The 26,156-nt window shown below is 35.2% G+C and overlaps 1 protein-coding gene across 1 annotated transcript in view; it reads right to left on the bottom strand.

Moving 5' to 3' along the window:
• Positions 1-2,219: 2,219 nt before the first annotated feature.
• LOC142340767 (uncharacterized) overlaps positions 2,220-26,156 on the bottom strand; it is a 54,291-nt gene continuing 30,354 nt past the window's right edge. The window contains exon 2 of the mRNA XM_075391472.1: positions 2,220-2,475. Coding sequence (XP_075247587.1) covers positions 2,276-2,475 — 200 coding nt within the window. The 3' untranslated portion in view covers positions 2,220-2,275. The remainder of the gene's footprint in view (positions 2,476-26,156) is intronic.

The following is a 26,156-nucleotide window of genomic DNA, read 5'->3' as shown; positions in this document are numbered from 1 at the left end:
AACGCCTCAAAACGCAGCTTTGTAAGTACTTTTAAAAATTTAGTGTGAATAAAAATCGCAATGAAAGCAGAGCTCACGCGCATGGAAAATGAACAATTTAAGTGTACAAAATTTCATCTAATAACAAATATTAATCTCTTACATTAGAACTTGATAACATTTCACAAAGATCCCTCATTAAACAGATTTCTAATATTACTGACGTTTTTGATGACGCTTATAGATAATATGCCAAACTATACTTGGTATTTCAATTAAATTATAAGTTAAGCGCAACACACAATCACAAACAAGTTCACAAACTTCCTTCATTAAGCGGATTCAAACACCATTCATAATTAGTTGATTTAGTTGAAACTGTTTTTTTTTTACTTACCATTCATAATAAATCATTTTGACTGACTGTTTTTTTAATTACAATTGATATAACGTAATGAAATATGGTTAGCCGTTTTACGAGTTTGAATTTCAATCGAGACACCGGAAATTAATAGAAAATGAGCAATTATTTGTTTTGAGTGCCCCAATTGGTACCTATTTTTTGTTAATATTCTATTGGGTTACTTGCACTTTTTCAATTATTTCTGTCATTCCTCATTGTTCCCCTTTTACGACTAAACAGCCGATGACTGAGGGACATTTGTGAAAAAGTCCGCTTAATCACTCTTCGTTTATTGAGATGTGGAGGAATGACATACCAAAATGATTTTTAAGGGATTTCTGCAGAAATATGATCGTTTTTTTCGCTCATTCTGGAGCAGCTGTGTCAAAATACAAATCTGTTAATGCTCTTCAATATTTGAGGGAAAGTTGAAAGATAATCTTTCTTAGGTGTATTCAATGAACTGTTATCGTCGTACTGGTAGTGGTTTCATTTTTGTTAAGCAGTAAGAAAAATTTTTTAAGGAACATCTATGAAATGAATAAAAAACATTATTGAAAAAATAGATTAAAAATTAATTGGGGGCGCAGATGAGTTAAAAAACAGCCGAGAATTATCTGTGAAAAAAAATGAGCAGATGGTTTTCGAAGTTTATGAAGCTCATCAAAATGAAATTACTTCTTTTGTGAATTCTAGTAATGTTGTCACATTGGAAAAGTTGTGGCAGTGCAGTAATGACAATTGTTATGTTGCTCAATTAAAAATGTTGTTCGTTACTTCTGATCGGAATACAACAACATCAATCCTGAATTTAATTACAAAACGTGTGAAGTTTAGTTACGAAACTTATGAATTTTAATTAACTTATTTACCTATTTTTTTAACCTGTAAATATCAAGCATATTACCCGTAAATATAAGGCATGGACATTAATAACACCAAGCGTGAAAATTGAATTACATTAAGTGTGGATGTTAATCAAAATCGTGGAATATATTTGCGTTGAATCTTTAAAAGTACTTACGTTGAGAGCAAGTAATCTGCTTGCAATTTTTCGTAAGTGTTTTTAAAATTCCTTTGTTGTGAGCTCTGTTTACGGTTTCTTGCTTATATGCTTCCAAATTCAACATAAAAATTAAAATAAACGCAAATGGTAATTAAGAATATATGTATGAATGTTTTTTGTGAATTCCACTTACAAGTGAGTGCCAATTTGCTCGCCATATTTGGGTCATGTGAAGCGTAATGTTGCCTTGCCCGGAAATCATTGTGTTGCAACTTGGACTCTTTAAGCAACTTCTGTAAGACTCGGACTAATATAATTACACAGAGTTGTGTTATTTTGTCATTATTGTATCCCGGGTCGAATTTTTAACGCTCAAATCTTATTCACGAAGAAACTGCCCTACACGGGTTCCGACCTCTCGCCTCCTACATGTCGACGACTTCTTATTCCACTGCGCCATCTGTCGCTTACTTCTATGATATTTCCTGTGAATTTAAGATAAGCGATGAATTTAGCGGTGAGTATTCGTAAGATTTGCCATTTTAGCGCTGAAAATTTTTTTTACCGCACTCTGCTGGTAGCGGTGAAAAATTTTCTTTGAAAAAGAAATTTCACCGCTAAAAGTTTTTTTCACCGCATTCAACGCTTTGAGCGCAAATCTTACACTTTTTATGCAAGTTCACTGCAAATCTTACATCTTTCAGCGATTTTTAGCGATTAGACTTCGACCCGGGATTCAACAAGTAATATATTAAAACAATTAATATTTAAAATCTCAGATGGTCTTATTAAATATCAGTAGTGCAGTTTTATAAACCAGACCTTCCCAAGGGAGAACTAAAAGGTTTGTTTTTTGAATTCCTGGTGAGTTAAAATATGTTTCCATTTCATTCAATTTCATAACCATAGGCCTCCAGTCGGCAAAATGATTTATTTATGGAAAATCGGATGACAATCAAGTCCCCAGGATGACCACATTTGAAATAGAGCCAGACAGGATGGTTCTGAGTCACTATCTGGCTTTCACAATGAGGCTTTTCACATTGGGATCTTGAGCAAATAGTCACATCAATTGCCCGAATTAAGCCTGAAAAGCAAATGTTCACATTACGGTCTGCTTGACATCAAAATTTATCGCAAGGGGATTGGTCTCTGGAGGAGGCGGGGGGGGGGGGTTGCTTGTTGTTGTCAATTCTCAAGAATTTGCAAACCACTTTTTAAATTATTCGTAAGCATTTCCGTCTTTGCCTTTACAGAACTTGCAGCTAAGTTGAAAATGATTTCCCCAGGTAAGTCATGTTTTTGTCTCATTCTTTGCACCTAATAACAAATCTATAACTTCTTGAAGTTGACGATATTTGGAATAGTTGGTTTGATTACATCTATTTAAAATATTTATTACGACTATTTAACATATTTCTCGCTCTATATTGCAGTTTTTTACTCTGTTTGTGACAGCTTTTGATGTGACATTTAAAGTATACGCACTGTATTTATGCTCCATCTCTCCTCCATTGCAAAACAATTGGTGGCAGTTTAATACCTCAAGAAGCCACACTGGTTGGAAAATGCACTGACGAATCCTTATCAAAAATTTGGGGTATAGAAATCTAACGAAGCTGCTCAAAGTTTTTTTTAGCTCAGTCAACCATGTAGGTCAAACGATTCTTCTTATTGCGCAAACATTGGCCATTATTCTGTGGCTACATCTATTCCGCTCCGTATGTGTGGGTTCCCGAAGTCTCAATCGATGGCCGCCATAGGCCTCAAGAAGACTAATTTTCCTGTCTATTAGAAAATATCGGAAACTTTTTGTTATAGTTTTCCGAAAAAATTTCTCTTCAATAGATTCCATTTAATAGTTTTTTTCTTGAATTCTTTCCAATCTAACAGTAGACAAAATCTGCTAACAGCTCCTCTGCAAGATCTTTCATTGTAATAGCCACCCTTGTCACCGACAATTTAAAGATAAATTCTCATGTATAGTGCAATCACATTTCCGTTTCCTTTTCTCGCAGAAGTTGTTGCGCTGTTAAAGTTTACTTGGCAGACTGTTTGGATAACCGCCACATCTATTGCAAAAGTTGTATTTCTTGAAATTCTCATATCAAGATATCGTAATTAATTGACGATAACATCGCATTTAATTGACGACGATATCGTCATTAATTGATTTTTTTCTTTTTTATCTGCAATTTTGTCATAAAATACTTAAAGTGCGCAATGAAGTTTTGACAAGTTTACAGATCGGTGTAGACACAGATAAATTAATATGGGATAATGAACTCCTAATACGAGCGAACTGTTTGATTTCGTCTGAAATTTTATTACCCAGTGCACCGATTCCCGGAAATCTTAATAATTTCCCGGAAAATTTCCCGGCAAGACCCAGGAAAAACAAGGGAAAGTCCCGGGAAACTTACCGGGAAACTTTCCAGGGTTCGTAAGATATGCAAAGATTGAGTAAGATCCCGCATTTCCCGGCAGGGTTTCCGGGAACCAGTGTTTCCTGGCAGGGAAACCGGGAAAAAAGCGGGAAACTTACCAGGAAACCCAGGGTTTTTCATGCATCTTATCAGGGTTTCAGGGAATTTCGGGTTTTCAGCGGGAAACTTACCAGGAAAACCCAGGCTTTTTTCCCTGCATCTTATCAGGGTTTCAGGGGGATATAAGATTCTCAACAGGAAAACCGGGAAAAACCCCAGATCTTACCAGCGTTCTCGGGAAAAATAGGATTTCCCACAGGAAAGCAGGGAAAAACGGATCTTATCAGGGTTCACTTTGGACAACTCTATGACCTAAACAAAAAGACCTCTTTTTAAAATTACCTATTTGAAATAATCGTAAACATCCGTACGAAAACCTTACTTTTATAAACCAGACCGAAGACGTCCCCAACTTGAGATGCACAAAAGCCCAGAGGGGGGGGGGGGAAACCGACTAACCGGCGTCTCAACGGGGCAGGGAGGGGTGGTGCACCTCATGCGGGCCCGAGGCCCTCACCTTAGAATAATAGTATTATATAAAAAAACGAATATTTAACATATCGATTTAGCATGTTGTGCAAAAGACAAGCTACCAAAACAATTGCTTCAAACTTTGTTTGGGAGCTACTACGTTTCCATGACTGCGTCACACCCATTGCCCATTTCACAAGATGAAATTGTCAGAAGCATCTTTAAAAAAAATATTTTGAAAAAAAAATAAAATTGAAACAAGTTTGCTGGGCATTTTTTGCAAAAACCATACCGTATTTGGTAACCAGTCTAATCTAATGTATAGTGAAGACCTGTGGCGCCACATCTTCATCCCAAACTATGGTTCTCTGCACACAATGTCTCTGCACTGACAAAACGGAAATATTTTTTTGGGGTCCGTTTCACCCCATTTGCAACGCTAAGTCAGCAACCAAAACCGCAGCAAAGTTTTTATTAGCGCAAAATGACGCACAAAAAGTCCTCTGATAGTGGGGTGTCAAAAAAATCTCCAGTGGGCCCTAAGGCCCACTGGGGATTTTTTTTGGAGTGATTGTTTGATATCATGGCCGAGAAGATCATAGAATCGATTGATATTTTTTCCCTAAATGTAAACCAGAACAATTGGTGCAAAAGTGTTAATTTTTTTCATGGACTACTATCCAAAAGAGCACGTTTCCATGACTGCTTCATACCCATTGCGCATTCCACAAGATGAAATTGTCAGAAACATCTTTAAAAACTCATTATTTTGAAAAAAAAATAAAATTGAAACAAGTTTGCTGGGCATTTTTTGCAAAAAGCATACCGTATTTGGTAGCCAGTCTAACCTAATGTTTTTTGAAGACCTGTGGCGCCACATCTTCATCCCAAACTATGGTTCTCTGCACACAATGTCTCTGCACTGACAAAACGGAAATACTTTTTTGGGGTCCTTTTCACCCCATTTGCAACGCTAAGTCAGCAACCAAAACCGCAGCAAAGTTTTTATTAGCGCAAAATGACGCACACAAAGTCCTCTGATAGTGGGGTGTCAAAAAAATTCCCAGTGGGTCCTAAGGCCCAATGGGGATTTTTTTTTGCAGTGATTGTTTGATATCATGGCCGAGAAGATCATAGAATCGATTGATATTTTTTTCCTAAATGTAAACCAGAACAATTGGTGCAAAACTGTTAATTTTTTTCAAGGACTACTATCCAAAAGAGCACGTTTCCATGACTGCTTCATACCCATTGCCCATTCCACAAGATGAAATTGTCAGAAACATCTTTAAAAACTCAATATTTTGAAAAAAAAATTAAATTGAAACAAGTTTGCTGGGCATTTTTTGCAAAAACCATACCGTATTTGGCAACCAGCCTAATCTATAATGTATAGTGAAGACCTGTGGCGCCACATCTTCATCCCAAACTATGGTTCTCTGCACACAATGTCTCTGCACTGACAAAACGGTAATATTTTTTTGGGGTCCGTTTCACCCCATTTGCAACGCTAAGTCAGCAACCAAAACCGCAGCAAAGTTTTTATTAGCGCAAAATGACGCACACAAAGTCCTCTGATAGTGGGGTGTCAAAAAAAATCCCCAGTGGGCCCTAAGGCCAACTGGGGATTTTTTTTTTGGAGTGATTGTTTGATATCATGGCCGAGAAGATCATAGAATCGATTGACATTTTTTTCCTAAATGTAAACCAGAACAATTGGTGCAAAACTGTTAATTTTTTTCAAGGACTACTATCCAAAAGAGCACGTTTCCATGACTGCTTCATACCCATTGCCCATTCCACAAGATGAAATTGTCAGAAACATCTTTAAAAACTCAATATTTTGAAAAAAAAATTAAATTGAAACAAGTTTGCTGGGCATTTTTTGCAAAAACCATACCGTATTTGGCAACCAGCCTAATCTAATGTATAGTGAAGACCTGTGGCGCCACATCTTCATCCCAAACTATGGTTCTCTGCACACAATGTCTCTGCACTGACAAAACGGTAATATTTTTTTGGGGTCCGTTTCACCCCATTTGCAACGCTAAGTCAGCAACCAAAACCGCAGCAAAGTTTTTATTAGCGCAAAATGACGCACACAAAGTCCTCTGATAGTGGGGTGTCAAAAAAAATCCCCAGTGGGCCCTAAGGCCAACTGGGGATTTTTTTTTTGGAGTGATTGTTTGATATCATGGCCGAGAAGATCATAGAATCGATTGACATTTTTTTCCTAAATGTAAACCAGAACAATTGGTGCAAAACTGTTACATTTTTTCATGGACCACTATTCAAAAGAGCACGTTTCCATGACTGCTTCATACCCATTGCCCATTCCACAAGATGAAATTGTCAGAAACATCTTTAAAAACTCAATATTTTGAAAAAAAAAATAAAATTGAAACAAGTTTGCTGGGCAATTTTTGCAAAAACCATACCGTATTTGGTAACCAGTCTAATCTAATGTATAGTGAAGACCTGTGGCGCCACAACTTCATCCCAAACTATGGTTCTCTGCACACAATGTCTCTGCACTGACAAAACGGAAATACTTTTTTTGGGGTCCGTTTCACCCCATTTGCAACGCTAAGTCAGCAACCAAAACCGCAGCAAAGTTTTTATTAGCGCAAAATGACGCACACAGAGTTCTCTGATAGCGGGGTGTCAAAAAAAAATCCGCAGTGGGCCCTAAGGCCACCTGGGGATTTTTTTTGGAGTAATTGTTTAATATCATGGCCGAGAAGATCATAGAATCGATTGATATTTTTTTCCTAAATGTAAACCAGAACAATTGGTGCAAAACTGTTAATTTTTTTCAAGGACTACTATCCAAAAGAGCACGTTTCCATGACCGCTTCATACCCATTGCCCATTCCACAAGATGAAATTGTCAGAAACATCTTTAAAAACTCAATATTTTGAAAAAAAAAATTAAATTGAAACAAGTTTGCTGGGCATTTTTTGCAAAAACCATACCGTATTTGGCAACCAGCCTAATCTAATGTATAGTAAAGACCTGTGGCGCCACATCTTCATCCCAAACTATGGTTCTCTGCACACAATGTCTCTGCACTGACAAAACGGAAATACTTTTTTTGGGGTCCGTTTCACCCCATTTGCAACGCTAAGTCAGCAACCAAAACGGCAGCAAAGTTTTTATTAGCGCAAAATGACGCACACAAAGTTCTCTGATAGTGGGTTGTCAAAAAAATTCCCAGTGGGCCCTAAGGCCCACTGGGGATTTTTTTTTGCAGTGATTGTTTGATATCATGGCCGAGAAGATCATAGAATCGATTGATATTTTTTTCCTAAATGTAAACCAGAACAATTGGTGCAAAACTGTTAATTTTTTTCAAGGACTACTATCCAAAAGAGCACGTTTCCATGACTGCTTCATACCCATTGCCCATTCCACAAGATGAAATTGTCAGAAACATCTTTAAAAACTCAATATTTTGAAAAAAAAAATTAAATTGAAACAAGTTTGCTGGGCATTTTTTGCAAAAACCATACCGTATTTGGCAACCAGCCTAATCTAATGTATAGTGAAGACCTGTGGCGCCACATCTTCATCCCAAACTATGGTTCTCTGCACACAATGTCTCTGCACTGACAAAACGGTAATATTTTTTTGGGGTCCGTTTCACCCCATTTGCAACGCTAAGTCAGCAACCAAAACCGCAGCAAAGTTTTTATTAGCGCAAAATGACGCACACAAAGTCCTCTGATAGTGGGGTGTCAAAAAAAATCCCCAGTGGGCCCTAAGGCCAACTGGGGATTTTTTTTTGGAGTGATTGTTTGATATCATGGCCGAGAAGATCATAGAATCGATTGACATTTTTTTCCTAAATGTAAACCAGAACAATTGGTGCAAAACTGTTACATTTTTTCATGGACCACTATCCAAAAGAGCACGTTTCCATGACTGCTTCATACCCATTGCCCATTCCACAAGATGAAATTGTCAGAAACATCTTTAAAAACTCAATATTTTGAAAAAAAAAAATAAAATTGAAACAAGTTTGCTGGGCAATTTTTGCAAAAACCATACCGTATTTGGTAACCAGTCTAATCTAATGTATAGTGAAGACCTGTGGCGCCACAACTTCATCCCAAACTATGGTTCTCTGCACACAATGTCTCTGCACTGACAAAACGGAAATACTTTTTTTGGGGTCCGTTTCACCCCATTTGCAACGCTAAGTCAGCAACCAAAACCGCAGCAAAGTTTTTATTAGCGCAAAGTGACGCACACAGAGTCCTCTGATAGCGGGGTGTCAAAAAAAATCCCCAGTGGGCCCTGAGGCCCCCTGGGGATTTTTTTTTTGGAGTAATTGTTTAATATCATGGCCGAGAAGATCATAGAATCGATTGATATTTTTTTCCTAAATGTAAACCAGAACAATTGGTGCAAAACTGCTAATTTTTTTCATGGAGTACTATCCAAAAGAGCACGTTTCCATGACTGCTTCATACCCATTGCCCATTCCACAAGATGAAATTGTCAGAAACATCTTTGAAAACTCATTAATTTGAAAAAAAAAAAGTAAAATTGAAACAAGTTTGCTGGGCATTTTTTGCAAAAAACAATACAGTATTTGGTAACCAGTCTAATCTAATGTATGGTGAAGACCTGTGGTGCCACATCTTCATCCCAAACTATGGTTCTTTGCACATAATGTCTCTGCACTGACAAAACGGAAAATTTTTTTTGGGGTCCGTTTCACCCCATTTGCAACGCTATGTCAGCAACCAAAATCGCAGCAAAGTTTTTATTAGCGCAAAATGACGCACACAGAGTCCTCTGATAGTGGGGTGTCAAAAAAAATCCCCAGTGGGCCCTAAGGCCCCCTGGGGATTTTTTTTTGGAGTAATTGTTTAATATCATGGCCGAGAAGATCATAGAATCGATTGATATTTTTTTCCTAAATGTAAACCAGAACAATTGGTGCAAAACTGTTAATTTTTTTCATGGAGTACTATCCAAAAGAGCACGTTTCCATGACTGCTTCATACCCTTTGCCCATTCCACAAGATGAAATTGTCAGAAACATCTTTGAAAACTCATTAATTTGAAAAAAAAAGTAAAATTGAAACAAGTTTGCTGGGCATTTTTTGCAAAAACAATACAGTATTTGGTAACCAGTCTAATTTAATGTATAGTGAAGACCTGTGGTGCCACATCTTCATCCCAAACTATGGTTCTTTGCACACAATGTCTCTGCACTGACAAAACGGAATTATGTTTTTGGGGTCCGTTTCACCCCATTTGCAACGCTAAGTCAGCAAGCAAAACCGTAGCAAGTCTCTCATCAGCACATTGGAAGAAAAATACTTGTAAAGAAAATAGAAAGATCAAATCGGAGAAATTTTACAATTTTGAAAACACATATTTCATTGTATGGTTAGTTCAGTAATTTAACACAAAAGATACCAGCGCATTGACTCTACAATTTAGAGCAGAACACTTTCAAAGCACTTTTGGCACAAAGCCCTGCTTTGGCAGATATTAATGCAGTTTTCACAGGCAAAACTGTTACACTTACTGCAGCAATTGAAATCGATTTCCGAGTTTTTTACATTTATTTTGCACGCCACGCAGCGAAGGGTAGGAAAGGGCAATCTGAACTTTTGCCTACTACAGAAGCCTCTCCACCAATCGATACCAGCTTCTTTTTTCCCTCCCACTGCTTTGGCATTGACACCTCCGTAGCCTTTGCCCTCATGTACACACTTCCCAGAACTTGTTTCAAGGCCTTCTTCTGTGAAACGCATAAGTTCTTGATCCAGATTTTCAAATCTGACTCCTGAGCTGGGGTGAACACACACTTTGAATTCTCATTGGAACGTTTGACATTCCTCCTTATAGTCGAATAAGGTACCCCGGTTGACTCAGCAACAGCACGAATTTCGTAGTCCCCATGCCTTACAAGATACAAAGCAGTGTCAAGATCGTACTGCGAATATTTTCTTTTAGTTGTTCGAGTATAATTTCTAGGCATAATTTCTCTCTAAAACAGGAGAAGTATTGAGTGTAACCCACAAACATAATAGCCTCATTTTCAAAGCATTCCACACAAGAGAAAACATTCGAATTAAAAGTCCAATTACAAACAGATAAGACTTCCTGTCAAGGCTATAAAGAAAACAACTGGTAATAACATACGTACACTAAGATCAACAGACACCAATTGCTTTTAACAAATAAGAACAATAAAGAAGCTTTGAGTGCAAGCCCTCTGTCATGTACAACACTAGTTCTATCATCTTATTTTATATCAGCAGTTTTCATTATATTGCAGAAAATATAACAAGTCAATCTCTCTCGAAGACGCAACACAGTTCTGACACAAAATTCAAAACGCCAACAACTCGCAGGATGCACGGTGCCACCAAATTCATTACGTCTACTTCAACTAATTCATTTTTCAAAGAACCGACAACAAAATGAGCATCGTCAAGAGACTCTAAGATCTCTAATACTTCATCCATTGCCAAATCCATTTCAATAACATCCACACTTGATTCAAGAGTAGTGAGACGGTCACGTAAATTTTGTCTTAAAGCAGTCACAGACTCGAACATTTTTACTTGAACAACGCCGCACAAATTATCTAGATCGACATAATTGGCATGTAATTGTCCAACACTAATTCCCTCACCAGAATTAATCATAACAATATGTTCGCACGAACATTTATGTCAAAACTACAGCTTGACGTGTGGCAGTGATAATTTTTCCCGTGTTTAGAAAAGGAGGAACAAGTTTTGAGGACGGATGTTACCATGCCAATTCGAGCCTGAACATCTTTGCATCGTTTTAGCAATAGAGGTCCAATTTTCAAAGCCTGTTCAACAAACGGTTTTCTTCTATAGAAAATTCTTTGACGCCGTTTCACAGCTAAACGAGTGAATAACTTGGTCGAAACTGTTTCAACAATTTTTTTTAATTGAAAATGAGCTGCTTCGAAGGCAATAGTAGAACACACAGACAGCGGGCCACAACGTTTCACCTGGTCCGCAAGATGACCCAAACTATGCGCATTGTACCTTTCTGACTTGTCACCGTAGAACCGCGATAGCTGCCGTTGAAAACAGTCAATACATTTCCCAGCAATATCAATCTCCTTCCCCTATTTAGGCTCTAATAAGACACGAATTCCAGTACTCAACAAGAAAAAAAGAATAAACAACTGATCAGATATTGTGCCGAGAAAAGATAAAAACCCATATAGAAGAAACAACTTTAACTCAGAGGCTTTCCAAAGTTTGAGCGTGTCAAGTGGACGCAACTGACGATTATGTTCTTGAGAAGGCAGTCTACAAAGTGTAAGCCGACGGGAAACAAGCCCCTTCTGTTGTGCCAAAAGTTTCTCTGACGAACGATATTGCTAACAGTCTTCTTCACAACACCCAGCAAAACTTGTTAAATATAGTCAATGACCACGTTTTTGGGAACTGATACTAAACTTTCAATAGCAGACACGCCTCTCAAACCAAAGATAGGTATTTTTTCTGTAGGCTCCTTAGCTAAAACTTCTAAACGGTGTTTGTTTGTCCTCATTTCCTACTTGCTCTCTTGGTATGGATAGATCCAAGGCTTACCAGACGAATGGCTCTGGCCTGGTACCAGGCAGTTGGGGCAACTGTACAAACCGTTAAATTGGGTCTGGTTTACGAGTGGGGCTTTCATGACAGCATCAACCGTAACAAGTCGGATGTTGATTTCGACTTGGAACTCTTTGTCCGCAACTAGAAGTACGCGCTCATGGTTGAAACTGTGAACAAAAAAAATCAAGTTTTTCATAAGTGATGAGCAATCAGGCTTGCTGTTGCCCCCAAACAAAGATACTAATAAAAGATTACGATAACAAACTCTGCGCTTTTGCGGCAAGTTGAGCAACATCAACCAAACTGGGTACAAACTGAACTTTGCGGACTTCGCAGGCGAAACGCCGTCCGTGCTTAAACTAAAGTGTAGAACTTGGTGATTTTCTTTGTGCTCCAAGTGAATATCTTCCTGCAGCTGCCAATTCTTGGAATAAATTAAATCGATGTTTCGTTCATTCAAAGCGCTTAATTGAGATTTGACGTTTAAATGAAAAATTACTCCATTCGGTAATTCCTCCTCTTCTAGAGTGTTGGAATTGACTTCCATCTGTTGCAGACGATACAAACTCGGCAAATTGTTCTTAGAAGGCAAGGAACGTTCAACCAGATTTAAAAGAGATTTGACAGCTCGTTCACTCAATGCAAATTGATCAGCAATGCCAATGAGCTGCTACACAAAATCGGGCATCGATACTCGTGATCCATCACATAGCGCATCTTCTGACTCTGTCAACGGTGTTTCTGTTGAGCTGTCTGAGGACTCTGAACTAGAAGTTTAAACAAAATTGTCAACCTGACGCAACAACAAAGGTGTAGAGAACTCAATCGGTGCTGGCGAAAGAGAATCAGTGTTTGCTGAATCCTCGTGTAGAGCGATGGCGGACTAAACGAGGAAAACTAGAAAAAAGTCAACAAAAACCAAAATATCTATTATTTCCAATATCTTGAAAAATAGAAGACTTTTTCGAGAAGAGTTTTTTTTCTCACAATTTCAAGTTTCTCTATACTGGAGCCAATTAAACAGAAACTCTAGATCTTTTTGCCAATAGAGACGTATATTTGTGACAACTAACAGGTTCTAAACCCAAAGAACAAAAAAGAGTCAAGTTTAGAGAGAAACTGCCGAAAAAAGAAGCTCTATTTTAGAAGAAGAATTACACCTAGTTCTCCTAACTACGAAATAATCTATAAAAAGACAAAACCCAAAATACATACGAATCGGCCGTCTCCATGGAGACTGTGAGAGTGAGAATCACCAGTAAAGCCTAAGAAACTAAAATATTTTTCATTGGGAGCTAGAGAAATAGTAAAAATATGCACCTATCTATCAAAAAACTGAAGTCCTTTGAAAATGACAACAATTTTTGCAATTTTCCGATTCCGACAAAATTTTGGTACAATTCACAGTTCATATGGTCGGTATAATTGAGAAAACTAGAAAAAAGTCAACAAAAACCAAAATATCTATTATTTCCAATATCTTGAAAAATAGAAGACTTTTTCGAGAAGAGTTTTTTTCTCACAATTTCAAGTTTCTCTATACTGGAGCCAATTAAACAGAAACTCTAGATCTTTTTGCCAATAGAGACGTATATTTGTGACAACTAACAGGTTCTAAACCCAAAGAACACAAAAGAGTCAAGTTTAGAGAGAAATTGGCGAAAAAAGAAGCTCTATTTTAGAAGAAAAAAGACACCTAGTTCTCCTAACTACGAAATAAACTATAAAAAGACAAAACCCAAAATAAATACGAATCGGCCGTCTCCATGGACACTGTGAGAGTGAGAATCTCCAGTAAAGCCTAAGAAATTAAAATATTTTTCATTGGGAGCTAGAGAATTAGTAAAAATATGCACCTATCTATCAAAAAACTGAAATCCTTTGAAAATTACAACAATTTTTGCAATTTTCCGATTCCGACGAAATTTTGGTACAATTCACAGTTCATATGGTCGGTATAACTGAGAAAACTAGAAAAAAGTCAACAAAAACCAAAATATCTATTATTTCCAATATCTTGAAAAATAGAAGACTTTTTCGAGAAGAGTTTTTTCTCACAATTTCAAGTTTCTCTATACTGGAGCCAATTAAACAGAAACTCTAGATCTTTTTGCCAATAGAGACGTATATTTGTGACAACTAACAGGTTCTAAACCCAAAGAACACAAAAGAATCAAGTTTAGAGAGAAACTGCCGAAAAAAGAAGCTCTATTTTAGAAGAAAAATTACACCTAGTTATCCTAACTACGAAATAAACTATAAAAAGACAAAACCCAAAATACATACGAATCGGCCGTCTCCATGGACACTGTGAGAGTGAAAATCTCCAGTAAAGCCTAAGAAATTAAAATATTTTCATTGGGAGCTAGAGAAATAGTAAAAATATGCACCTATCTATCAAAAAACTGAAATCCTTTGAAAATTACAACAATTTTTGCAATTTTCCGATTCCAACGGAATTTTGGTACAATTCACAGTTCATATGGTCTGTACAACTGAGAAAACTAGAAAAAAGTCAACAAAAAACAAAATATCTATTATTTCCAATATCTTGAAAAATAGAAGACTTTTTCGAGAAGAGTTTTTTTTCTCATAACTTCAAGTTTCTCTATACTGGAGCCAATAAATCAGAAACTCTCGTTCTTTTTGCATAAAAGGACGTATATTAGTGAGAACTAACAGATTCTAAACCCGAAGAAGACAAAAGAGTCAAGTTTAGAGAGAAATTGGCGAAAAAAGAAGCTCTATTTTAGAAGAAAAAAGACACCTAGTTCTCCTAACTACAAAATAATCGATAAAAACACAATACCGAAATTACAAACCAATCGGCCGTCTCAAAAGACCATTAAGAGTGAGAATCACCAATAAAGCCTAAGGAACTAAAATGTTTTTCATTGGGAGCTAGAGAAAAAGTAAAAAATATGTACATATTTATCAAAAACCGGAAATCTTTTGAAAATGAAATTAATTGTTGCAAATTTATAATTCCGATGGAATTTTGGCACAAATCGCAGTTCATATAGTTGACACAAATGAGGCAACTGCAAAAAAACACAAAAAAAACAAAATATCTATTTTTTCCAATATCTTCAAAAATAGAAGAATTTTTAGAGAAGATTTTTTTTCTCATAATTTCAAGTTTCTCTATACTGGAGCAAATTAAACAGAAACTCTAGTTCTTTTTGGATAAAAGGACGTATATTAGTGAGAACTAACAGATTCTAAACCCAAAGAAGACAAAAGAGTCAAGTTTAGAGAGAAATTGGCGAAAAAAGAAGCTCTATTTTAGAAGAAAAAAGACACCTAGTTCTCCTAACTACAAAATAATCGATAAAAACACAATACCGAAATTACAAACCAATCGGCCGTCTCAATAGACCATTAAGAGTGAGAATCACCAATAAAGCCTAAGGAACTAAAATGTTTTTCATTGGGAGCTAGAGAAAAAGTAAAAAATATGTACATATTTATCAAAAACCGGAAATCTTTTGAAAATGAAATTAATTGTTGCAAATTTATAATTCCGATGGAATTTTGGCACAAATCGCAGTTCATATAGTTGACACAAATGAGGCAACTGCAAAAAACACAAAAAAAAACAAAATATCTACTTTTTCCAATATCTTCAAAAATAGAAGAATTTTTAGAGAAGAGTTTTTTTTCTCATAATTTCAATTTTCTCTATACTGGAGCAAATTAAACAGAAACTCTAGTTCTTTTTGGATAAAAGGACGTATATTAGTGAGAACTAACAGATTCTAAACCCAAAGAAGACAAAAGAGTCAAGTTTAGAGAGAAATTGGCGAAAAAAGAAGCTCTATTTTAGAAGAAAAAAGACACCTAGTTCTCCTAACTACAAAATAATCGATAAAAACACAATACCGAAATTACAAACCAATCGGCCGTCTCAATAGACCATTAAAAGTGAGAATCACCAATAAAGCCTAAGGAACTAAAATATTTTTCATTGGGAGCTAGAGAAAAAGTAAAAAATATGTACATATTTATCAAAAACCGGAAATCTTTTGAAAATGAAATTAATTGTTGCAAATTTATAATTCCGATGGAATTTTGGCACAAATCGCAGTTCATATAGTTGACACAACTGAGGCAACTGCAAAAAAACACAAAAAAAACAGAGTATCTACTATTTCCAATATCTTCAAAAATAGAAGAATTTTTAGAGAAGAGTTTTTTCTCATAGTTTCAAGTTTCTCTATACTGGAGCAAATTAAACAGAAACTCTAGTTCTTTTTGGATAAAAGGATGTATAATAGTGAGAACTAACAGATTCTAAACCCAAAGAAGACAAAAGAGTCAAGTTTAGAGAGAAATTGGCGAAAAAAGAAGCTCTATTTTAGAAGAGAAAAGACACCTAGTTCTCCTAACTACGAAATAATCAGTAGAAAGACAAAACCGAAATTACATACGAATCGGCCGTCTCTATAGACACTGTAAAAGTGAGAATCACCATAAGAGCCTAAGAAACTAAAATATTTTTGATTGGGAGCTAGAGAAATAATAAAAATATGCATCTAACTATCGAAAAGCGGAAATCTTTTGAAAATGACAACATTTTGTTGCAAATTTACAATTCCGGCGGAATTTTGGCATAAATCACAGTTCATATAGTTGGTACAACTGAGGCAACTGCAAAAAACACGAAAAAACTAAATATCTACTATTTCCAATCTCTTGAAAAATAGAAGACATTTTAGAGAAGAGTTTTTTTTCTTAATTTCCAATTTTTCTTTACTGGAGCAAATTAAGAAGACAATCTAGTTCTTTTTGCCTATAGAGACGTATATTTGTGACAACTAACAAGTTCTAAACCCAAAGAACACAAAAGAGTCGAATTTAGAGAGAAATTGGCGAAAAAAGAAGCTCTATTTTAGAAGAAAAAATACACCTAGTTCTCCTAACAACGAAATAATCAAAAAAGGGAAAATCCCGAAATTATACCCAAATACGCAGTCTTCATAGGCACAGTGAGTGTGGGTAACATCAATAAAGCCTAAGAAACCAAAATTTTTTCCATTGGGAGCTAAAGAAGAAGTAAAAATATGTACATAATTATCAAAAAACTGAAATCTTTTGAAAATGACAACAATTGTTGCAATTTTACAATTCCGACGGAATTTTGGTACAAATCACGCCTCATATAGTTGGTACAACTGACAAAAGTACAAAAAAGACAATAAAAGACAAAATATCTATTATTTCCATTATCTTGAGAAATAGAAGACTTTTTCGAGAAGAGTTTTTCTCAAAATTTTAAGTTTCTCTATACTGGAGCCAATTAAACAGAAACTCTAGTTCTTTTTGCCTATAGAGACGTATATTTGTGACCACTAACAGGTTCTAAACCCAAAGAACACAAAAGAGTCAAGTTTAGAGAGAAATTGTCGAATAAGGAAGCTCTATTTTAGAAGAAAAATTACACCTAGTTCTCCTAACAACGAAATAATAAAAAAAGGGACAATCCCGAAATTTTACCCAAATCCGCAGTCTTCATAGGCACAGTGAGTGTGGGTGACATCAATAAAGCCTAAGAAACCAAAATTTTTTCCATTGGGAGCTAAAGAAGAAGTAAAAATATGTACATAATTATCAAAAACCGGAAATCTTTTGAAAATGAAATTAATTGTTGCAAATTTATAATTCCGATGGAATTTTGGTACAAATCACGGCTCATATGGTTGTTACAATTGAGAAAAGTACAAAAAAGACAATGAAAGACAAAATATCTATTATTTCCATTATCTTGAGAAATAGAAGACTTTTTCGAGAAGAGTTTTTGTTCTCAAAATTTTAAGTTTCTCTATACTGGAGCCAAATAAACAGAAACTCTAGTTCTTTTTGCCTATAGAGACGTATATTTGTGACCACTAACAGCTTCTAAACCCAAAGAACACAAAAGAGTCCAGTTTAGAGAGAAATTGCCGAAAAAAGAAGCTCTATTTTAGAAGAAAAATTAAACCTAGTTCTCCTAACTACGAAATAATCAATAAAGAGACAAAACCGAAATTACATACGATTCGGCCATCTTCATAGGCACTGTGAGTGTGGGTAACACCAATAAAGCCTAAGAAACTAAAAATTTTTTCATTGGGAGCTAGAGAAAAAGTAAAAATATGTATATAATTATCAAAAAACTGAAATCCTTTGAAAATAACAACAAATTTTGCAATTATCCGATTCCGACGGAATTTTGGAACAATTCACAGTTCATATGGTCTGTACAACTGAGAAAACTATAAAAAAGTCAACAGAAAACAAAATATCTATTATTTCCATTATCTTGAAAAATAGAAGACTTTTTCGAGGAGAGTTTTTTTCTCATAATTTTAAGTTTCTCTATACGGGAGCCAATTAAACAGAAACTCTAGTTCTTTTTGCCTGTAGAGACGTATACTTGTGACAACTAACAGGTTCTAAACCCAAAGAACACGAAAGAGTCAAGTTTAGAGAGAAATTGGCGAAAAAAGAAGCTCTATTTTAGAAGAAAAAAGACACCTAGTTCTCCTAACTACGAAATAATCAAAAAAGAGACAAAACCGAAATTAAATACGATTCGACCGTTTTCATAGGCACTGTGAGTGTGGGTAACACCAATAAAGCCTAAGAAATTAAAATATTTGTCATTGGGAGCTAGAGAAATAGTAAAAAAATGCACCTATCTATCAAAAAAACTGAAATCCTTCGAAAAGACAACAATTTTTGCAATTTTCCGATTCCGACGGAATTTTGGTACAATTCACAGTCCATATAGTCGGTACAACTGAGAAAACTATAAAAAAAAGTCAACAAAAAACAAAATATCTATTATTTCCATTATCTTGAAAAAGAGAGACTTTTTCGAGAAGAGTTTTTTTTCTCATAATTTTAAGTTTCTCTATGCGGGAGCCAATTAAACAGAAACTCTAGTTCTTTTTGCCTATAGAGACGTATACTTGTGACAACTAACAGGTTCTAAACCCAAAGAACACAAAAGAGTCGAGTTTAGAGAGAAATTGCCGAAAAAGGAAGCTCTATTTTAGAAGAAAAATTAAACCTAGTTCTCCTAACTACGAAATAATCAATAAAGAGACAAAACCGAAATTACATACGATTCGGCCGTCTTCATAGGCACTGGGAGTGTGGGTAACACCAATAAAGCCTAAGAGACTAAAAATTTTTTCAATGGGAGCTAGAGAAAAAGTAAAAATATGTATATAATTATCAAAAAACTGAAATCCTTTGAAAATGACAACAATTTTTGCAATTTTCCGATTCCGACGGAATTTTGGTACAATTCACAGTTCATATGGTCTGTACAACTGAGAAAACTATAAAAAAGTCGACAAAAAACAAAATATCTATTATTTCCATTATCTTGAAAAATAGAAGACTTTTTCGAGAAGAGTTTTTTTTCTCATAATTTTAAGTTTCTCTATACGGGAGCCAATTAAACAGAAACTCTAGTTCTTTTTGCCTATAGAGACGTATACATGTGACAACTAACAGGTTCTAAACCCAAAGAACACAAAAGAGTCGAGTATAGAGAGAAATTGCCGAAAAAGGAAGCTCTATTTTAGAAGAAAAATTAAACCTAGTTCTCCTAACTACGAAATAATCAATGAAGAGACAAAACCGAAATTACATTCGATTCCGACGTCTTCATGGGCACTGTGAGTGTGGGTAACAAAAATAAAGCCTAAGAAACTAAAAATTTTTTCATTGGGAGCTAGAGAAAAAGTAAAAATATGTATATAATTATCAAAAAACTGAAATCCTTTGAAAATGACAATTTTTGCAATTTTCCGATTCCGACGGAATTTTGGTACAATTCACAGTTCATATGGTCTGTACAACTGAGAAAACTATTAAAAAGTCAACAAAAAAACAAAATATTTATTATTTCCATTATCTTGAAAAATAGAAGACTTTTTCGAGAAGAGTTTTTTCTCATAATTTTAAGTTTCTCTATACGGGAGCCAATTAAACAGAAACTCTAGTTCTTTTTGCCTATAGAGACGTATACATGCGACAACTAACAGGTTCTAAACCCAAAGAACACAAAAGAGTCGAAATTAGAGAGAAATTGCCGAAAAAATAAGCTCTATTTTAGAAGAAAAATTAAACCTAGTTCTCCTAACTACGAAATAATCAATAAAGAGACAAAACCGAAATTACATACGATTCGGCCGTCTTCATAGGCACTGGGATTGTGGGTAACACCAATAAAGCCTAAGAAACTAAAAATTTTTTCGATGGGAGCTAGAGAAAAAGTAAAAATATGTATATAATTATCAAAAAACTGAAATCCTTTGAAAATGACAACAATTTTTGCAATTTTCCGATTCCGACGGAATTTTGGTACAATTCACAGTTCATATGGTCTGTACAACTGAGGAAACTATAAAAAAGTCGACAAAAAACAAAATATCTATTATTTCCATTATCTTGAAAAATAGAAGACTTTTTCGAGAAGAGTTTTTTTTCTCATAATTTTAGGTTTCTCTATACGGGAGCCAATTAAACAGAAACTCTAGTTCTTTTTGCCTATAGAAACGTATACTTGTGACAACTAACAGGTTCTAAACCCAAAGAACACAAAAGAGTCGAGTTTAGAGAGAAATTGCCGAAAAAATAAGCTCTATTTTAGAAGAAAAATTAAACCTAGTTCTCCTAACTACGAAATAATCAATAAAGAGACAAAACCGAAATTACATACGATTCGGCCGTCTTCATAGGCACTGGGATTGTGGGTAACACCAATAAAGCCTAAGAAACTAAAAATTTTTTCGATGGGAGCTAGAGAAAAGTAAAAATATGTATATAATTATCAAAAAACTGAAATCCTTTGAAAATGACAACAATTTTTGCAATTTTCCGATTCCGACGGAATTTTGGTACAATTCACAGTTCATATGGTCTGTACAACTGAGGAAACTATAAAAAAGTTGACAAAAAACAAAATATCTATTATTTCCATTATCTTGAAAAATAGAAGACTTTTTCGAGAAGAGTTTTTTTTCTCATAATTTTAAGTTTCTCTATACGGGAGCCAATTAAACAGAAACTCTAGTTCTTTTTGCCTATAGAGACGTATATTTGTGACAACTAACAGGTTCTAAACCCAAAGAACACAAAAGAGTCGAGTTTAGAGAGAAATTGCCGAAAAAGGAAGCTCTATTTTAGAAGAAAAATTAAACCTAGTTCTCCTAACTACGAAATAATCAATGAAGAGACAAAACCGAAATTACATACGATTCGGCCGTCTTCATAGGCACTGTGAGTGTGGGTAACACCAATAAAGCCTAAGAAACTAAAAATTTTTTCATTGGGAGCTAGAGAAAAAGTAAAAATATGTATATAATTATCAAAAAACTGAAATCCTTTGAAAATGACAATTTTTGCAATTTTCCGATTCCGACGGAATTTTGGTACAATTCACAGTTCATATGGTCTGTACAACTGAGAAAACTATTAAAAAGTCAACAAAAAAACAAAATATTTATTATTTCCATTATCTTGAAAAATAGAAGACTTTTTCGAGAAGAGTTTTTTTCTCATAATTTTAAGTTTCTCTATACGGGAGCCAATTAAACAGAAACTCTAGTTCTTTTTGCCTATAGAGACGTATACATGTGACAACTAACAGGTTCTAAACCCAAAGAACACAAAAGAGTCAAGTTTAGAGAGAAATTGGCGAAAAAAGAAGCTCTATTTTAGAAGAAAAAAGACACCTAGTTCTCCTAACTACGAAATAATCAATAAAGAGACAAAACCGAAATTAAATACGATTCGACCGTTTTCATAGGCACTGTGAGTGTGGGTAACACCAATAAAGCCTAAGAAATTAAAATACTTGTCATTGGGAGCTAGAGAAATAGTAAAAATATGCACCTATCTATCAAAAAAACTAAAATCCTTCGAAAAGACAACAATTTTTGCAATTTTCCGATTCCGACGGAATTTTGGTACAATTCACAGTTCATATAGTCGGTACAACTGAGAAAACTAGAAAAAAGTCAACAAAAAACAAAATATCTATTATTTCCAAGTTTTTGAAAAATAGAAGACTTTTTCGAGAAGACTTCTTTTTCTCATAATTTTAAGTTTCTCTATACTGGATGAACTTAAACAGGAACTCTAGTTCTTTTAACGTATAAAAACGTATATTAGTGCGAACTAACAGGTTCTAAACCCAAAGAAGACAAAATAGTCGAGTTTCGAGAGATATTGCCGAAAAAAGAAGATCTAATTGAGAAGGAAAAATACACCTAGTTCTCCTAACTACGAAATAAACTATAAAAAGACAAAACCCAAAATACATACGAATCGGCCGTCTCCATGGACACTGTGAGAGTGAGAATCTCCAGTAAAGCCTAAGAAATTAAAATATTTTTCATTGGGAGCTAGAGAAATAGTAAAAATATGCACCTATCTATCAAAAAACTGAAATCCTTTGAAAATGACAACAATTTTTGCAATTTTCCGATTCCGACGGAATTTTGATACAATTCACAGTTCATATAGTTGGTACAACAGAGAAATTTAGAAAAAAGTCAACAAAAAACAAAATATCTATTATTTCCAATATCTTGAAAAATAGAAGACTTTTTCGAGAAGAGTTTTTTTTCCTCATAATTTCAAGTTTCTCTATACTGGAGCCAATTAAACAGAAACTCTAGTTCTTTTTGCCTATAGAGACGTATATTTGTGACAACTAACAGGTTCTAAACCCAAAGAACGCAAAAGAGTCAAGTTTAAAGAGAAATTGACGAAAAAATAAGCTCTATTTTAGAAGAAAAATTAAACCTAGTTCTCCTAACTACGAAATAATCAATAAAAAGACAAAACCGAAAAAACATACAAATCGGCCGTCTTCATAGGCACTGTGAGTGTGGGTAACACCAATAAAGCCTGTGAAAACAAAAATTTTTTCATTGGGAGCTAGAGAAAAAGTAAAAATGTGTACATAATTATCAAAAAACTGAAATTCTTTGAAAATGACAACAATTGTTGCAATTTTACGATTTCGACGGAATTTTGGTACAAACTATCGTTCATATAGTCAGTATAACTGAGAAAACTATAAAAAAGCACGATAAAAGCAATATATGTATTATTTCCAATATCTTGAAAAATAGAAGACTTTTTCGGGAAGAGTTTTTTTCTCATAATTTCAAGTTTCTCTATACTGGAACCAATTAAACAGAAACTCTAGTTCTTTTTGCCTATAGAGACGTATACTTGTGACAACTAACAGGTTCAAAACCCAAAGAACACAAATGAGTCAATTTTAGAGAGAAATTGGCGAAAAAAGAAGCCCTATTTTAGAAGAAAAAAGACACCTAGTTCTCCTAACTACGAAATAATCAATAAAGAGACAAAACCGAGATTACATACAATTCGGCCGTCTTCATAGGCACTGTGACTGTGGGTAACACCAATAAAGGCTAAGAAACCAAAAATTTTTTCATTGGGAGCTAGAGAAAAAGTAAAAATATGTACCTAATTATCAAAAAACTGAAATTCCTTGAAAATGACAACAATTGTTGCAATTTTACGATTTCGACGGAATTTTGGTACAAACCACACCACTGTTCATAGAGTCAGTACAACTGAGGAAACTATAAAAAAGCACGACAAAAACAATATATGTATTATTTCCAATATCTTGAAAAATAGAAGACTTTTTCGAGAAGAGTTTTTTTTCTCATAATTTCAAGTTTCTCTATACTGGAGCCAAATAAACAGAAACTCTAGTTCTTTTTGCCTATAGAGACGTATACTTGTGACAACTAACAGGTTCTAAACACAAAGAACACAAAAGAGTCAAGTTTAGAGAGAAATTGGCGAAAAAAGGAGCCCTATTTTAGAAGAAAAAAGACACCTAGTTCTCCTAACTACGAAATAATCAATAAAGAGACAAGAGACAAAACCGAGATTAAATACAATTGGTCCGTCTTCATAGGCACTGTGAGTGTGGGTAACACCAATAAAACCTAAGAAACCAAAAATTTTTTCATTGGGAGCTAGAGAAAAAGTAAAAATATGTACCTAATTATCAAAAAACTGAAATTCCTTGAAAATGACAACAATTGTTGCAATTTTACGATTTCGACGGAATTTTGGTACAAACCAGAGTTCATATAGTCAGTACAACTGAGGAAACTATAAAAAAGCACGACAAAAACAATATATGTATTATTTCCAATATCTTGAAAAATAGACGACTTTTTCGAGAAAAGTTTTTTTTCAAAATTTCATGTTTTCTCTACTGGAGCCAATTATACCAAAACTCTGGTTATTATACCAAAACTCTGGTTATTCCAGACAGTGTAAAGACGGCCCAGTCACAAAAATAACTAACAAGTGGAGAGGAAAGCACCTATTATTATATACTACTAGTACTACTACAACTAAATGAAATGATCAAAATGAAATGAACGGTACATGGAATGATCAAAAAAGAGAGAATTGACACTCAAATCGGCCGTCTCTATAGACACGCTGTGACCAATAAAGCCTAAGACACATAAACATTGCATGCACTACGAAAAGCCTGACATGATTTTGGGGAAATCTAGGTTGGCATTCTATGCCCCCCTGCGCTTATTACCCAAGACCATGAAAGCAGTATTATACATGCAGTACCTATCTAAAACATCACAAATCATAAACCTCATTAGCCGAACTGCATGACTTGGGTGTAGAACTGTTCTCATTGCCGCAACTGCCAGAACTGGTACACTTCTTGGGGATACGCTTCAAATGACATATTTCGGGAGCATCAGACATGATTCTGAAATAATACGACTGAAAATGGAGCATAAACTATATATGACGAGCAAGCCCATCCCACTGGGTGTTCAACAAACCACCCCTGAAAACTCAATTCACTATTTTCATCGATTCACAAGTAGAAACATGGGTGCACCAGGACACCAAAATGTCAAACTGGAGGTGAGTGTCCTGGACAATATCTCGGGAACGGCCAATCAAAACTAAACGCGCTTTGGCAGAAATAAAGAGCGACTCAAACTGCGCTTATCCTTAAAATTTGAGCCCAATTGGTTCACTCTTCAAGGAGCTATTACAAAAACAAGGTCCGGTACCAAGTGACACACATGTTATAGTGACACCACTGTTATTGTCAAAATTAACCTCTAAAACATGCCAAACAACGTTATTAAACTACACCATTACAACCAGGAGATAATACTGCGTCTAAACAACCTACAATTTACAGTAAAAACTGATTTTGAAGTGGTCTATCCGACCTCCGCTTGTCAGGTATCCTGCTTCAGGGGGTCAAAATGGGGGTACATTTACTGGCCAAAAACTGAACGAAATTACAGAAAACGCTATACGTTATGTATACTGTGAGAAAGCTCATTTAAAATCCTGACAGATGATGCAAACAGATCAGAAATCGGTTCCTACGACGAGATATTTCAAAGATAAGGTCCGGTACCAAATAACCAAAAAAGCAAACACAACCACTGCAGAGTCAAAATTGAGCATCATGACCACGGAAAACGCTATATAAAATATAGTGCATAATAATTAAGACATTCTGGGGAATCTAACGAGCCACTATAAGTACACTAAATCAACTGTTTTGTGGTGCCAAAATTAGGGTGACCCAAGAGGTCCCAAAATCAACAATTTTTCCGATTTTGCACGTGAATAAATTTTTTCACCAGGCAGCCCAACCAACAAGCGTCTAAACCAAGCAAGAGGAGTTCATTACCAAAAAAATGAGCCTACATTTGTCGAAATTGGTACAGTACTTTAGGAGTTATTAACAAAAACCTGTACAGTAAGCCGGTTTTTTTGTTTTCCCCGGAGCCCCAATTAACGAGAAAACCTGAAAAACCACGTTCGGAAGCGTCACGCACGTGTTTCTGGACGTCTGTTAAGTCCTCTGGTAGTTTAGTTGACACCCAAGACCCTTACCGCGAGGTGGGAAAAAATTCCCACCTCGCCATAAGGGGCCAGGGTGTTTTGTGTGTTTTGAGTCAAAAACCGATTTCACTGAAAATTACTGAAAAGACCAAAAATGGTAAATCGTCAAAAAGCTAAAAACTGTTGGTTGTAGTAGCTTCAAAGACTTGCAAAATGGATAAATAGCACTATTTGCAACTTCAAAAAGCTCCCAACAAAAAAAATTGAGTCTATTAACGTAAAAATTGTTCCGAGGGAA

This window comes from Convolutriloba macropyga, chromosome 6 (genome assembly GCF_964194025.1).
Source record: "Convolutriloba macropyga chromosome 6, txConMacr16.3, whole genome shotgun sequence".
Lineage (NCBI taxonomy): Eukaryota > Metazoa > Xenacoelomorpha > Acoela > Convolutidae > Convolutriloba > Convolutriloba macropyga.
This window is presented reverse-complemented; position numbering and strand designations above follow the sequence as displayed.